This window comes from Serinus canaria, chromosome 6 (assembly GCF_022539315.1).
Source record: "Serinus canaria isolate serCan28SL12 chromosome 6, serCan2020, whole genome shotgun sequence".
Classification (NCBI taxonomy): Eukaryota; Metazoa; Chordata; class Aves; order Passeriformes; family Fringillidae; genus Serinus; species Serinus canaria.
The window spans coordinates 957,453-972,656 of record NC_066320.1 but is presented as its reverse complement, the minus strand read 5'-3'; the positions used below and the strand labels follow the sequence as shown (position 1 = coordinate 972,656).

Here is a 15,204-nt window from a genome sequence, read left to right as displayed (position 1 = left end):
CCCTGTTCTAAAAACCCCAAAATTCTGCTTTTCCACCTTGTGACAAACTAGCTGTCATTCTACTTAAACTCTTGGGGCTTGTAAATCTTCATATAACGTTTTCTCCATGGGTTAAAATCAAAGGCACAGGTGTCTTTGGTTTTGTGCCAAAGTCTCTGATCTCCCTGCCAGGGGCTTGAGCCATCCAGGATGTCCTGGGTTCTGACATTGCACATCACAGCAAGAAGGGGGCGGAGAAGGAACACTTCTGTCTGGCAAGACTGAAAGCAAAAGTAGCTGTCCCCAGAACAGGATATTCTGGGAGCTGTAGAAACTCTCCAGCTTTTCAAGGGAATTTACTTGCATTCATTTCAGGAGCTTGGCCAGTAGTTTTGGGGATTGTAAGCTGTTCAGCTTTGTTTTGATTTGTGCTCGTGCTGGAGATGTGCGTGTCATTTCTGTGTGTGCAGCTTTACCTGGATCACTTTTTCCCTGCTGAGGAGAGCTGTACAAATATTTAGGAAGGAATTGCCTATTCATTCCAATTTGTAGTTATGTGAAATTACCATACTCAGTCCTTGCCTCCCAGTTCTTTCCCAGTGTAGCACGAATGGACTGCACAAGTGTTTCTCCTGTGGTTGTTCTGCCGTTCTGGCTGGTTTGTTGCTTTCATAAATGTTGTTCCTGGTGATATTCTCGTATTTTTATGTAACAACTTCATCATGAGTAGCTGTTTCTGGACACAAAAGAGATGGCCTTCTGGCTCCCCTTTGAAAGGGAAAAGGGAGATCCCTCAATAATAACTGCTCTGAGCTTTGCCCAGGACTTTTGCCTGGGTAGTCTAGTAAGGCAAGAGGTGAGTAGAGGCAAGCAGAGTTTTCTGTGCTCATCAGTACTGATGTTGAATAGTGTTGCAAACAGCTGCTGGCATTTTTTTCACTACCCTCCACTGTTTTTGACAACCTTATGCCCTATGTTTTATAAATGACGTTTCTGTGTTATTTTTTAATGCATTTTGATATCAAACCCAAAAATTGTCCATGCTTCTGTAACAGTCTGCTCAAAGGGTAAGACCTTGCATCTTAAGAAGAAAACAATTTGTCTGAAATCATCCTCCCCCGCCTTTCCCTCTTCTACTGGTGTCTCTTTCACTGAAAATAAGGGAAGAAGTTTAATTATAGCACAGTAACTTCCCTAGGATTGCGTGCTGGCACTCCTGGTGCTGTCATTTGTTCGCATGCCTCCCTTCTGCATGCTTAGCTTTTAGCATTTTGCCCTACAGGTGGCCAGAGTCAGAAACAGACTTACTGAGTCGTGGAAGAAATGCTTGTTAGAATTAGCATGAGAAGAAATAAATATTGCCTCAGATATTCCTTTTTTCTTTTGTCTTTTCCTTTTTTTTCCTATGTTTTGTTTCTTTGTTCTTTAATGCTACACAAGCCATCCTTTGCAACTCTCATATTCGTGTATTCCTTTGCAAAGCTGCAACAGGAAGATAATTTCAGACTTGTTTGTGTTCAGCAAAGACACAGCATTATCTTTGTTTTTTTGAAGAAGATGCAATTTGCTGCATAATTGCAGGGTAGAGCATTTCTTAGAACAAAATAGGAATGATAATTTCTGTGTGAAAGGTTAATTAAGCCAAGAAAACCAGTGAAAAGCTGTAGCAAAGAATTATGCAATGAGAGATAAAATTAGGCTGCTGGTTTGAAATTGGGTATCTCAAACTCACCACAAATGTGCCTGCCTGAGGTTATTGGAGGGACACTACGCTTAGGCTGTGAAAGTCCTGCAGTCTGGGCTGTACAGACCTCCAGAATATTTCTGCTGGAGATAATCAGTCATTGGCCATGGATATGATGGTTCCACAACTTCTTGTTGTTGTTTTCTGTAGATTGAAATCTTAATTTTTAAATTGTGACTCTTCAAGGTCACATTTATGTACCTAATTTTAAACAGGGAAGAATATCTGTTTCCTTTAGTGGAGCCTCTACAACAGGGAAGTCTTAGTGGGTAACTTGGCAGGACTGGAGGTTTGATGTATTTTATTTCTGGTAGTGAAACTTTCTAATAGATTTTTATTTTTTAATTTCAGCCCGAATAAAGCTGAGAATGTAAGAAGTCCTGTTTTGTATTGGAATCCCACAGCCTCTGTATTTGTAAATTACTTTGCAGAACACCAGTGTATCCAGACAGTATATCCTAATGTGATGGGATACAGTAGGTTAGCAAACAAAGAAACCATTCCAAACATGAATTGCCTGTGTTTGTTTGGAAGGTTTATGTCCCTCTGGTGAGTCAAGGAGAGCTGACTTTAAGTGGTGAGGCTATCCAAAATCTAGTGCTGGAATTCATATTCAGATCTTGTCTGATAATCAGCAGATTTCTCCAGTGTTCTTTCTGCTGTGCACGGTCACTGCCCTACCTACAAACACAGCAGCAGCAGCATCAAAAACATTGTGGTTTTTTCTATTTTTCTTTCAGTAGGAGTTTTTACTTCTGCTGAGTTTTCACAGAGATACATTGGAGCAAAACTCCAAGTGGGAACAGTACTTTGGCAGCAGTGTGATGAGCTTAAAAACGTTTAGTGTCCTTTTCTGTTCCAATCAATATCTTTTCTATATATTGTAAAAATACTGGATTTGGAGTATGAAATTCAGTGCATTTGATAATTTAGCTGCATTTCATGGTATGTTTGTTGTAGTGCTGCATGATCTAAATGAACAGCTGTCATGTGTAGCTGTCATTCTAACATGCAAAATAACCTCTTAAGTAAGTAATGTCCCAGTGATCCCAGCTTCTGTGGAGCCTAATTTAAGACATGTAATTTATAGCAGAATGTTATACTTCTTTAATAATTTAGGTTAGAAGTTCAAGAACAATTAATTTAAGCAGAGAAAATTGAACTCCAGCCTCATTTATAGATCTTCTTGCTCTATTAATACATTATCAGGTGGCACAATCAGTAATCTCATTGACATAATTACCACGAAGGCTACCATTCTGCAAACCAGACTGTGTTTCCCAGAAAGAAAATACTTGGGTAATTCTGCAATTATGAAGTAATGGGATGTAGCTATTTTGTGAGTACAAACATGATTAAATTAATATTTTCTTTGTAAAATTAAACAGCCTTCTCCCTTGGCATCTGAATTACAAGGGAGAATACCCAGGAGATATGAGGTCTGGGCTAACTAATTTTTCACATGTGCAGTCACTTAAGTAGCCTATTCATCAAGGAAGGGGAATATTTGTTTGGCTCCCTTGATTTCAAGAGAACCTCTGTATGATGCAGTGTTTTATGTATCTGTACAAACAATTACAAACAGGCATATTTACCAAGTGGCATATTAAAGTTTTCCTTTAAATTAAATATACTTTTCTGTATTTAATACATCAGTTGTAGCTGCCATAGGTTTCAGAGCTATGGTGTAAATAATGCATGAATAGAGTGTGTATGTGTTTGTGTTACAAATAGGAATGGACAGTAATTCCAGCAGACTTTAATGGATACTCCAGTTAGCAGGTGCTGATGTAACTGCTTTCTTTTGCAGCTCCGGAAAGCCATTATAGATCACATCTCAGACTCCTTCTTAGACACCACTGTTCCTCTGCTGGTTCTCATTGAAGCTGCTAAAAATGGAAGAGAGAAAGAAATAAAGGAATATGCTGCTATATTTCGAGAACATACCAGCAGGCTTGTGGAGGTATGTTTGGTGGAATTGCACTTGTTTGGAATATTGGTGTAAGTGACTTGCCACTGAACACTCCCTTTGCCGGCAGATACCAAAAAATGTTTAAGGCTGGCATTTCAGGAAAGAATAAATAAGTGGCCTTGGGTAACAGTAAATGTACTCCATTTTCTTGTAATGGTATGTAGTAAGACAGAGTGCTTTGTCCTTGCATAGCATTTCATTGCACAGAAATTAGATGGTGTGGAATTGTAATTTGAGAAATCAGTGTAAGCCTTTCCACCGAGGTGTTCAGTGGGAACTTGACTAAATGTGTGTTTCTGGGAGTATTAGCTCGCAGTGTTCAGGATCCTGCTGCCCAAAGCACAGGAGGCACTGTGTTAGTGCCAGTTGTCTGCCAGCTTTCTCCCTTGGAAAGTCTGTGACCTGTGCAGTGACCTGCTGAAGGGGAGATGGGGCTGTGACCCAGCTTAAGGGCAGGAGCTCGCTGCCACAATCATTGAATATTGCGGCTTGGAAAGGACCCCCAGGAATCGCCGAGCCCAGCTCCTGCCTGCATGCTAAATGAGTCCCCTGCACACATTGGAGACTCAGGATTCATTTCTGAAGGATCTACTTCCTTATTGCTTAGAAATGATACTTCTTCAGCACTGAGAAATTTGCAAATACAACTGGGGGCAGATTTTAGTTTGTTGGATAATCAGTCCTGCAAGTGTGTCTAAATATACACTGACCAAAACTCATTTGAGCTGGAGCTTGGAACACTGCTGGAATACTAAAGTCAAAAATTCACAGCAGCATCATCTCAAGTGCCTGGAAGGAATGCATCAGTAATTTTTGTGGGTTTTTTTAGCTTTTGGTGCTTTGGTGTGCAGTAATGCAAAAATGGGAAAAAAAAAATCAATGAATTCACTCTGCAGCTGAAAATTTACTTAGGAAAACTATTTGGCTCAGAATTAATAATTAATTTTGAGTGACCTAGAGACAATGAAAGAAAAATAGGTAAAGAGCTAAAGTAAAAATAGGGTATTGCATTTGCGTTTCTCTTTGTGGTCATGTTCTTACAGAATAAGGAAAGTTGTTATTCTTTGATTTACAAGAGTATCTGATTTTGACTGGGATGCAAAATCAAATGACAGCTGAAACACAAACTCAAAGTTGCAGGCTTTTCCTGGATTTTTAATACTGAAGCTGAACCATCCTGAAGTGACTTCATTTTTAGAAAGACCAGGTGATCACTGAAGACCAAATAACTCGAGTGAATTTCTGAGTCCAGCTGAAATACCCAAATCATGATTCATATTAAAAGACTTAAGCATAAAATCCAATATTCGCTTTCTTTCCTGGGTTTGAATTTGTGTCCCAAATGCAAGAACTAGCTGGCCATGAGTGTGGGTGTGTGATTAGAGAGACTGATGGCTGCACAGATTCACTGCCTGGAAAATCCACAGCCTGATCTTGCTGCATGTGTGAAACACAGTGTGTGTGTGTACATATTTATATTTATGCTGTGACTCATTGTGCTGCCTACAGTGAAGAAAACTTACTTCTTAGAGACTGTACACAGTGCCACCTCCTATTGTTGAATTGGTTGTTCCAAATGTCTCCTTACTGGGCATTATATCGTGGGCTGCTATTCAAATTAACTTCAATTTTACTTTATGTTATCTTCTGGATATCTAGTAGAACTAAGTATCTTACTTAAAAGTTGCTTACATTGGTTTAATGCCCTTACCAGTATCTTTAAGCAAAAGCTTGATTGATGGCTTTTTGATAAACTGTATTTATCAACTGCTAAATTCTCCAGCAAATTAATTAGGTGGTAGTTGTACTGCATCCATCAACTGTGAGCCTATCTGGGGTAAAACAGAACAAAAATGAAAAAAATCTATCAGCTAAGCAAGTGGCCACAAAAGGGCTTTGTGGAGATAAACAGATTTATTTCAGTTTTAAGAAAAATTCTGTCATTTCCGACAGCATCATGTGAGAGAAATATGGCAGCTCTTTTAGGGAATGTGTAATACCAGTTAAATTTATGTAAATGTATAGTTTTTAAATACATTAGAGCAGTTACTATAGCAGTTCCAACTGGAAGCATATTCAGGTTTTAGCAGCCACTACAGTGGCCTAAACTATGTTAAGCTGAGAATATTTGTATTTTTAAATTGATACAGTGGAGCACTGCACTTTTGCTTTCTCAAGGAAAATAGTATAGATAGACTTGGATCTGAGTAGTTGTGGTTTTCAGAAGTGTGTGTACCTAAACATGCACATGCTCCAGAACTGAGAAATGGCCAAGGTGCTTGGAGCTTGGTTTCCAGCTGAGCATGGGGCCATGGATAATGGAGAATGGCACATGCTGGAGAAGTCAGGTTTAGCTAAGAGTGCTCCCCAAAGCAGGGAGCCTCATTCTGCAGAAGGGCAGGACTGACCAAAAGGAGGTGAGTTGTGTTTGGTTCCTTGCTATTTCCATTATCCCTTTATTTAAAACAGAAGTGGTGTTTCTTGTGAAAATTGTCATGTATAAACATCACTTGTCCCCTTTGGGACAGGTGCCCAGGCTTTAGCCAGGGAAGTGTTCCATAGCCTGGTGCTGTCTGCTCTCTGTAAGATTTGGAGTTGGATGACAGGTGAATTCAAGACCCAATCCAGTATAAAATTCCCATAACTTAGGAGGAAACTTCCAAGCATTATTGTATTTTATTAGGGGGTTCTTAAATGAGAGCTATGAGCTGCATGTTTGCAGGGGAGGCCTCACATTCTTTCCTTGCTTGTCTGTTTCCTTCACTGATAAAAGAACCAGCAAACAAATTCCCTTACAACTTGGATGTTATGGAATACAGCTCCAAAAGCCAGTCAGTTATGCTGTTGAAGAAAAGGGCTTCATCACTGCTACTGAAAATAAATTTAAGTATTGAAATGCCAGATCATGGGTGGCATGTACCTGGCTATGGAATACTAAGAGACTAGGTGTAGTTAAAACATTTTAACAACTAAGAAAAATGTTGCAGAAAAAGGCACAGAGCACTAACCGTACCAGAGAAGACTGCTGGTGAGGGAGATGAGACATCAGGCTTTTGAAATACAACTATGAGAGCAGTTTTACCATCTAGGTGTAGTTGTAACATCCAGGGAGTTGGGTGGCTTGTGGGCACCAGATGGCAGAGCAGAGGCCAGTGCTGCAGGCACGACTGTGCATATTGTTAAGTACACAGTACCTTGTTTAGCAGATTAAAAAAGGTGGTTTTTTCTTTTGTTTGCTGCAAGTAGCATGCCCAACACAGCAGAGCTGTTGCAAGCTTTGAGAGGGGAAAAACAGCTCAGATGCTGGCAATCCCTAGGTTTTGTCTAGGGGAACAAAAGCTAAGGAAAAAAGCTATTAGCATTCTCAGTGTGCTTAGTTTCTGACTGTAAAGTGCTCCAGGTCTGAGCCCACTGTAAATCTCTGACACCTCGAGCATCCTGTGCTCAAGACTTTCACAACCTGACTACCCCCACATATGATCTTTTCTTTTGCTGTCTGTGAATTCTGGTATCATAAGAGATAATGAACACCGGTCCCTACTTTCCTTCTCCATGTCACTTATTCTTTCATTGTTTATTGTTTTCAGAGTATTTCTGGTCTTTTATTTGGAAGCCACAAAATGATCCACTTGGTCCCTTCCCTGTACCTTTTCCAGCACCTTGCAGCCCATGGGGTGGTAGGGCAGGACTGAGCATGCTAATCAATACAGTCAAGATATTTTATAGAATCACAGAAACTGTTGGTTATTTCCTCACAAAATTACTCACTTTTAATCTCTCTAGACTGAATTTCATCACTGTTACCCTTTAGCCATTTAGTACCATTGCATCCTTTTACAAATCTTCATTAGTTATTTTATTTACTGCTCCAAATAACTTGTTAAAATATGTGTAAACAAAATTTATAAAAAGTTAATGCAGATACTGCAGAAATTCCTGGCTTATAGCTTTCTGCCAATTTCCTGCTGATTTGTTCCCGAGGCTAAAACAAGTGATGCTAATCTGTCTGAATCGCCAGGGAATTTGCTGGTTATTCAGCCACTCTAATTCTTGGAGGAGTCTGGCATCCACATGCCTGGATCTCATACACAGTACAATCAGTAGTCCAGATCTCTCATTCTTCCATTGCTTTCATGTATGAAAACAGGGGTGTGCATTCCTCTTTATTTTTACATTGCTCTTCTAAAAGGTATTTATAGCATAAGGAAGATTTACCACTATTTTCATTTTAAAAAGGTAACTTGTTGCACTTGAAGATATATGCTGTGAAATTACCTGTGTAATGAAAAGTTTATTTCTCTCCAAATTAAGGAAAAGGTGTTTTTAAAAAAATGTAGATTTTCCTGAATCCAATCATGAGTTCAGCTTCAGTGAGTCTCCTCTCATACAAAGCAGCGTCTCAGCTCTGTCCTGACAGGCAGTGTTCCAGCTGAACATGCTCTACACACTTGTCAGGCTTCAGAGCAGTTGTTGGGCTGGACTGATGATGTTAGTGTTGCACCAAAGTTGAATTTGATAATAGTAATTTGAAAGTGAAGGCAGAACAAAATGTCAAAAGAGAGGATATTGCATTCTCAAAATAATCAGCAAGCAATAATTTGGATCAGCACAACGGTATTGCCTACTCTCATATATCCTTTGTTAATGTTGTTCTGTGGCTCAGTTATAAATATGCTGTTGTGGCCATATTGATTAAACCATCAGTGTTTAATTTTCCTGTCACAATATTTCACTTGATTGCAGAAATTTATGAAAAAGGTTTCTTAATCTGGACCGCAAGGACCTGTGTATCTGTGTAGCCAGATCTGCAGTCACGTAAGGATGGGTTTCATTATTGCAGCCAGCCAGTCCAGTGGGGATAGGAATAAAATGGTTTGGATGTCACGGTGTTACATCTGATAGGCACGTGTTTCGTGGGGCAGGTTGGAGGCAGGGCCAGCACACACAGCCCGATGTCCCTGTGGCAAAGCAGGGAGCTCATTGTCCGAGCCCTGCTCCGTGGGGGGGTCAAAAGCCCTGTCACCGATCTGCTCCTTGCCCCCGCCCAGCTGCGGAGCCCTGAGGTGTCTGCAGCTCACAAGGGAATGAATTGCCTGATTCCTGTCTGTCAGCCCAGGGGCTGCTTTTCTCGAGCCGTCTGGGTTTTTTATTCACAGCCCAATAACTGCCCTGTGCAAGCCAGCTTGTACAGCAACATCACAGAACTAGGCTGGAAGTCCATTTTTAAGTAAAACAAGCCTTTGATATTTGTGTTATTTCCAGTTTAAGTGTTTCCTTCTGTGCTCAGTTTAAAACCTGTACCAATAATACAGGCCTGTACTCCCCACCCACCAGTATCACTCCTCTCAGTGCTTTGCTGCTTTTGTCTGCTTTCAAAGTTAACAAATTCTAACAGGTATTCTGAGATTTATTGTGTTGGGCTTGTCTCAATTTAAAACCTTATTTACCCCATTGACTCTTAACTCAAGATAAAGATTTTCCTAAGATTCCTCTTGATTACATACAGTGCCTGTTTCTTCTATGATTAAATGATTAGTTTAGTGTGGATGCCTAATTTTTAGATGACAGAAGTGAGGTGAGTTGGTTTGTACCTAGAGAGCTGACAGTTGGTCTATTTTGAGACTTGCATTACGTTGCATTTTCTTTCACTTTGTATAGCAGTTTTAATCAGGTATATCCTCTATGAAGGCAGTTTTTTAATCTGTTTTTGAAAGATCAAGGATGCTTGAAGAGTAGATTACAAAATGTTTTGTATATAAACACAATAGACTGAGTTGGATATTATAAAAACAAAGGTTCATCTTCTCACAAAGGTTAATCCAACAGTAAATTTGGTATGGAAATTTGAAGTACTGCTTAAAATATCAAGAGAGATTTTCTGTGGTTTCTGTTTTAATCTGAAAAGGAAGAATTCTCTAATAGAAACAAGAAGTCTTGAGAGAGAAGATACTTTTCCCCCCTCTCTGAATAAGAGATGCTAATTGAGCTAAGCTAGATTGCTGCTGCACTGGCTCACTGCTCATACTGTCATTTAAGAAACAAACAGTATCCTCATAGGCCAGTGACCTTTGTATATTGGCCTGAGCAGTAAGATCTACAAATCTCCCTCCTGAATTAGCATTTGGAAGTTAGGGCCTTCCTTCAAAAATTGATTTAAGACACAGCAAAGTCATACAATTCAGAAGCACGGATATAAATTCAGTGCATCAGTGAGATGGAAACACTGAACACCATTCCAGCTCTGGGGTGATGATATTTCCAGACATAGCAGTAACTAACTATCTTCTTTCTTGTGCTCTTAGGTTTTGTCTCTGCTGAGTTTATTAACTGCTCTGTGCTCGTGGCCTGGAGGTTCTGCCTGCTGTTAAAATGTGCACAGACTTGGGGTGCCAGCCACACTTCCCAGGAGCATCAGTGGGGCTTTGTGGCCACCACTAGTACTGGAAAAGCTCAGACATTGGCAAAGGGTTTGAGATACCATGGTTAACATCTTTGCACTGCCATAGCTGCACAATAATTGCACACACCAGAGTGTCTCCGTTTTAAACGTGAATAAGGCATTCAGGTATGTGGAGGAAGCAGAACAGTCCTAGTTACATAGTAAAAAAAACCAAATCCACATGAAACTGCCCACTTTGGCTATGATATTGGACACTTCCCACATATGAAACGAGCACTCAGCTGCTGAAGTATTTTGGTGAGCACCAAGGGTCACATTAAACATTCTTCTAATGGAGGTTATTTTAGGCTGCAGTGCCTTATATTCCTCATATACTGCATAAAATACTTCTAAGTCTGAATATTGATTATGTTACATTGAAAAAACCCCTAGAATATATTGCGGGATGAAAAAAGATTTGGGTTAAGATTCTCTCTGTAGTCTAAGTCTTTGTGAGCCTTGGCAAAAAAAAAATTCTTCAAAGATTTGGGTTTTTTTAGAAAATGCTTGTTATTAATGGGAATTCCAATGCAGCAGTTTTGAAAAAATATTTCAAATTACGAAGAATTAGTACTTTCAGATTTGACACATTTAGGTTTTGCTTTGAAATACCTTTTAATTTTAAATATTGAAATTAAATTATAAGTCTAGTTGAAATGTTTGATTGCATGGAAACATTTTAAAAAGACTCTTCTAGAACATTTCAAAATTATCTCTGAATATAAACTCCATTTTGAATTATGAAAATTAAGGCAAAATAATAACAAAAAGCTTTAAGGGACCCAGGTGTTCTTTCTAGTCCCCTTTAAGACAGAGCTGTTTTTAGTGACTGGAGTGTTCTGGCCTCTGGTTCACTTTACCAAAGACAAAAGCAAATTCTGCTATTGAGATAACAAGTATATAACAGTGAACAACAACTAGGTAACAAGAAGACTGAAATGTCACATCTACAGGAGGAGAAAAGCAGGCCCTGTGGAAGTGGCAATTTCTTGTTTGAGGAAGCTGACAGACTGTTCTCCTGAGCTGATCCATCATGGAGATGTAATGCTTTCTGAGAGGAGGAGTGATAGGCTGGCTGAACTTGAGATTAAAAAAGGAATTTGATGGGAGCAGGGAAGAATGCTCTGATTATCTTTTCGTTTGGCACAGATGCAGATCTCCCACTGTGGTGTTTAAAGGTCAGCTATACCAGGCAGAGGCAGAGAGATTTAATAGAAGTGGAGGCGATGATGAAGTGAACTTTGTGTTCTTCGTCCCTTCTCTCAGCACATGAATGTACCTTTGTCTCTGTCCCTTGATCTAATAATACTGACTTCAGATCTGCTGATACATAAATGTGACACTTCAGCCTGTGGCCTAATTGTTGCCCGTGTGTGTTTCAGTTTTGCTTCTTCTGCAATATGACAGGGCTGGCTTCTGGGACTCCAAACAGGGGGCAGTAACAAGCAGCGCACAGATTTAAGTGCCTCAGTGTTCTGATGTGTTGATACAGAGCGGCAGAGGCATGCAAGACACAGAGTGTTGCTCAAAAAACAAGTTTGCGAGTTAGTGCAAAGATTTCCAGTGTAGAAAATGCACATCTATTGAACATGAATTCTCCTTAAGAGAGCATCAAAAAAATTAAGTTAAAAGCTGTAAAGGAGAAAAATCCTTGAGTTACAAAAATGCATATTGTTTCTATTTCTGTAAGGAAATTGAGGTTTTATATACACATAGATTAAAAATTATTTTTTGTTTAATGCTATTAGAGTTACAATGCCAATTTGACAAACAATATGGAAGATTTTACATATGGTAAAAAAAGAAATGTTTTCAGCATTTGCAGTTCATTTCCAAAATGTTTGCAAAATGAGGATAGTGGAAATAATAGTAAGTATCTGGTAACCAAAAATAATATTGACAATAAATTAATAAGCATGCTCAAGAAAAGGCTTCCTTTCTCCTAAAAGGCAAACCACAGCCACTGGCTCTTGAACTAAAGCTGTCTATTTCTGCCTCTTGTGGAAAACAGCTCTGCCAAAAGTTGTTTTAACATGGAATTTGCAAAGTCTAACAGGTTGTTTAGTATTTTCTATGCAAACAGTAAATATTTCTCTTTAAGTATTAAATATTTAAATATATTTAATATATTTATAAATATATTTAAATATTTCTCTTACAGTGGGAAGACTCTCACACTTACTGGCATGCACTTAAAAGATGATAGCTTTTCTTTGCTACTGTGTCTGATTTTGTATGTAATTTGCTACATCTTTCTATGTCAAATTTAAATATAGTGTCCCAGAAAATTGGGTTGAGAACGACTATCCATAGGTCTGGAAGATGCAACAAAAACATCCTAAACAAATTATTTCCCTTTTGTCCTTTCCTGAGCGTACAACTAACTTGCAAGCAGCCTGTGACAGCTGTTACTTTTACCTCTGAACATCCAGTACTTAAGGACTGCATTCTTTTACCTTACTCAGCTTTTACTTGGAGCTAAGGTCCATGGAAATAAAACTACTTGAACTCTGAAAACCAGCAATCCCCCTGATTTGATATCCTATACACACTTGCATAGTTTCCTCTCAGATAGCAGCTTAATCTAAAATGGATTTAACAATCCTTTAATTTTGCCTTTATCAAAGTACTGCATGTACAAAGTCCAGTCAGTTGGGAGGCTCTGATTTCTTTCTACCACCTTCAAAGACAATTGGGAATTGAGTATTCTCAGCACTATTCCTATTTCTATCAGTTTTAATCCCAGACTGGCAAACACAAAATAAAAATAACGTTTTAATCCTTCATTGCCTCTTTTTAAATATTGATTTTACTGAGCTATTGAAAACCAGAACTACTTCTGACAATGGCAACACATCAGAAGTGCATGTGCAGAGGTCAAACTGACAGATTACTGGAACATCTTTATTAACTTTCAGACTATCAGAAGAGAGAAGTCTTTTATCATAGTCCTTGGAGTATAATCAGTAGACAAGAAGCATGAATTCTGTTACGTGGAAGGTTTTAGTTTCAGGCTGTTCAATGCTGAGGGTTTTCATCCCCAGATGTAAGATGCAAGTCAAGGGCTTGTCATTTTTTTGCTGTTGCTTTTGCTCACTATTCTTCTTTAATCCAGAATATACTTTCAGTGGTATGATCAAATATGTCAGAATAGCAGTTGAAGACTGGAAGCTGTGGAATACATCTTGTATGTATTTGTGTGGCACAGCTTGTGTGTTAGTCATGTACAGAAGCGTGCACAGCAGCTGTCCTGAGCATACAGGGTCCCTTTGCACAGTGGGAACTGCAGGTACAGAACTCCAGTGTGGCTTTCTGCTTGAGAGCATCAAACTGTGCAGCAGTTAGCATATGGAGATGTGGATGCAGAACAGTGGGCAGCATTTTGGGAATAAAATGTATCTGTCAGCAGATTAGGATGTCATTTTTAAAATAAGATAAGCTCTTTTAAGCGTGATCAATATTTAAAAATGAGAAGTGGATTTTCATTACATTACCCTTCTAATTAACTTATCACACATTCTTTCTTCTTTTTTTTTTTTTTGCTCTCACTTAGTAAGCTAATGCTCTGTTTTTGAGAGGAAAACCACCTAATTTTAGTTTGCTGATTTCTGTGCATCCTCAGTTTGTGTGATTGAGAATTCCAGTTCGGGCTCCCCTGGCTGCTGTGGGATTTTCCCTTTCAGGAGAGCCCCAGTGCCACCTCAGGCAGGGTTCAGTAGCATCTCCCTGGGGTCGTGTGGGCAGAGGAGTTCCTTTCTTGTCCCTTATTCATTGTTCACTTAAATCCACTTAAAGACCTCAGGCGACCCATTTGAGTAACCTGACTGCTGACACTGCTAATTTTAGCAAGTCTGTGATTAGCAATAGTAATCTAACCACAAAATAAATAATAAAAAAAAAAAAAGGCACAATCATTTTACTTAGAGATACTTTTTTTTTTTTTTTCTGCAGCTGTTTAGAAGTCTAACTCTTGATGTCTGAGACACGAATGCAGTGCCAAGGAGCCCCAGAGTCATGTGTAAACCCCAGCTTTCCCATTTCAGTGACTTTGCAGAGTCCCTCAGCAAACTGACCTGCTTGGCAGGAGGCTGTGAGGGCCCTGGGGCAGCCTGCAAACCCTCTGCTGCCAGGTGTTGCTCCAGCTGGGTGGGTGTTTGCAGAGAGCCTGCAACAGGAAAAGGTGCTGTACCTAAAGATGGTAATGGCATTTGAGGGAGAGGGTGGTGTGGAATTACTTCTAATATCAAAGGCAGCACAGGAATGCTGCGCAAATTCTTTCCATGCAAAAAAATGTATTATGTTCTAGTAGAAGCAGTCTGGCAATAGTAGTTGAGAGGTGGTAGGCAGATGGAAGGAGGCCTTTAAAGAAGGGTAACTTATTTCTGGATATTTTGGAGCTGGTAGATGGATGCTTAATGGAGAGCTAATGTGGTCAAGACAGTGAATTAAGAAAAATAATTCAATAAAGTTTGGTTAAGTCAGGCATGTACTTCCGAGGGTATGTAAGCCTTAAGACTTTGGACCTTGCTGTTAAGGGCCTCACAGAGTTCTAGAATTTTGCAGCAAGTCCTGAATTAATAATGCAAGTATTTTTGTACCTCTGTATAATTAATCAAATAAGATTCAACTTTCCTATTACTGATTGAACTTCAGGTGATAAATGGTGACATTTTCATTAATCCTCTTAATCACAGCCTTTATTGCATAAGTGTGAAGCAAGAGAACAAAAGATAAACAACCCAAAGATTGATCAGATTTTCTGTGTCTGAGGGGCATATTTCAGCAGCTGGAAATGTCAGGCACCTTGTGCAGTGTGCTGGGAGTTACGGGAACTCCGGGGGAATGGAGTCCCCAGCAGGACACACTGGTTAACATCTCTGGTGATTCTGTACAGAGAACTGCACAGGTGCATTGGCACTGACTTCCTGCCTCTTATTACTGCAGAAACCAGATTTAGAAGTTCCTCAGAGTATTAGAAATTGTGATAATTGTGATTCCATTATATCCCCAGAAGTCTCATAATTTTGATACATTGATCTGTAATGAACCAGTCAGCTGTAACAGAATAAT

The 15,204-nt window shown here is 39.3% G+C and overlaps 1 protein-coding gene across 1 annotated transcript in view; it reads left to right on the top strand.

Moving 5' to 3' along the window:
• The window catches only part of CTNNA3 (catenin alpha 3), a 422,479-nt gene that overhangs the window by 247,737 nt on the left and 159,538 nt on the right, over nucleotides 1–15,204 (top strand). Inside the window, exon 9 of the mRNA XM_018920823.3 lies at nucleotides 3,534–3,686. Coding sequence (XP_018776368.3) covers nucleotides 3,534–3,686 — 153 coding nt within the window. The remainder of the gene's footprint in view (nucleotides 1–3,533; nucleotides 3,687–15,204) is intronic.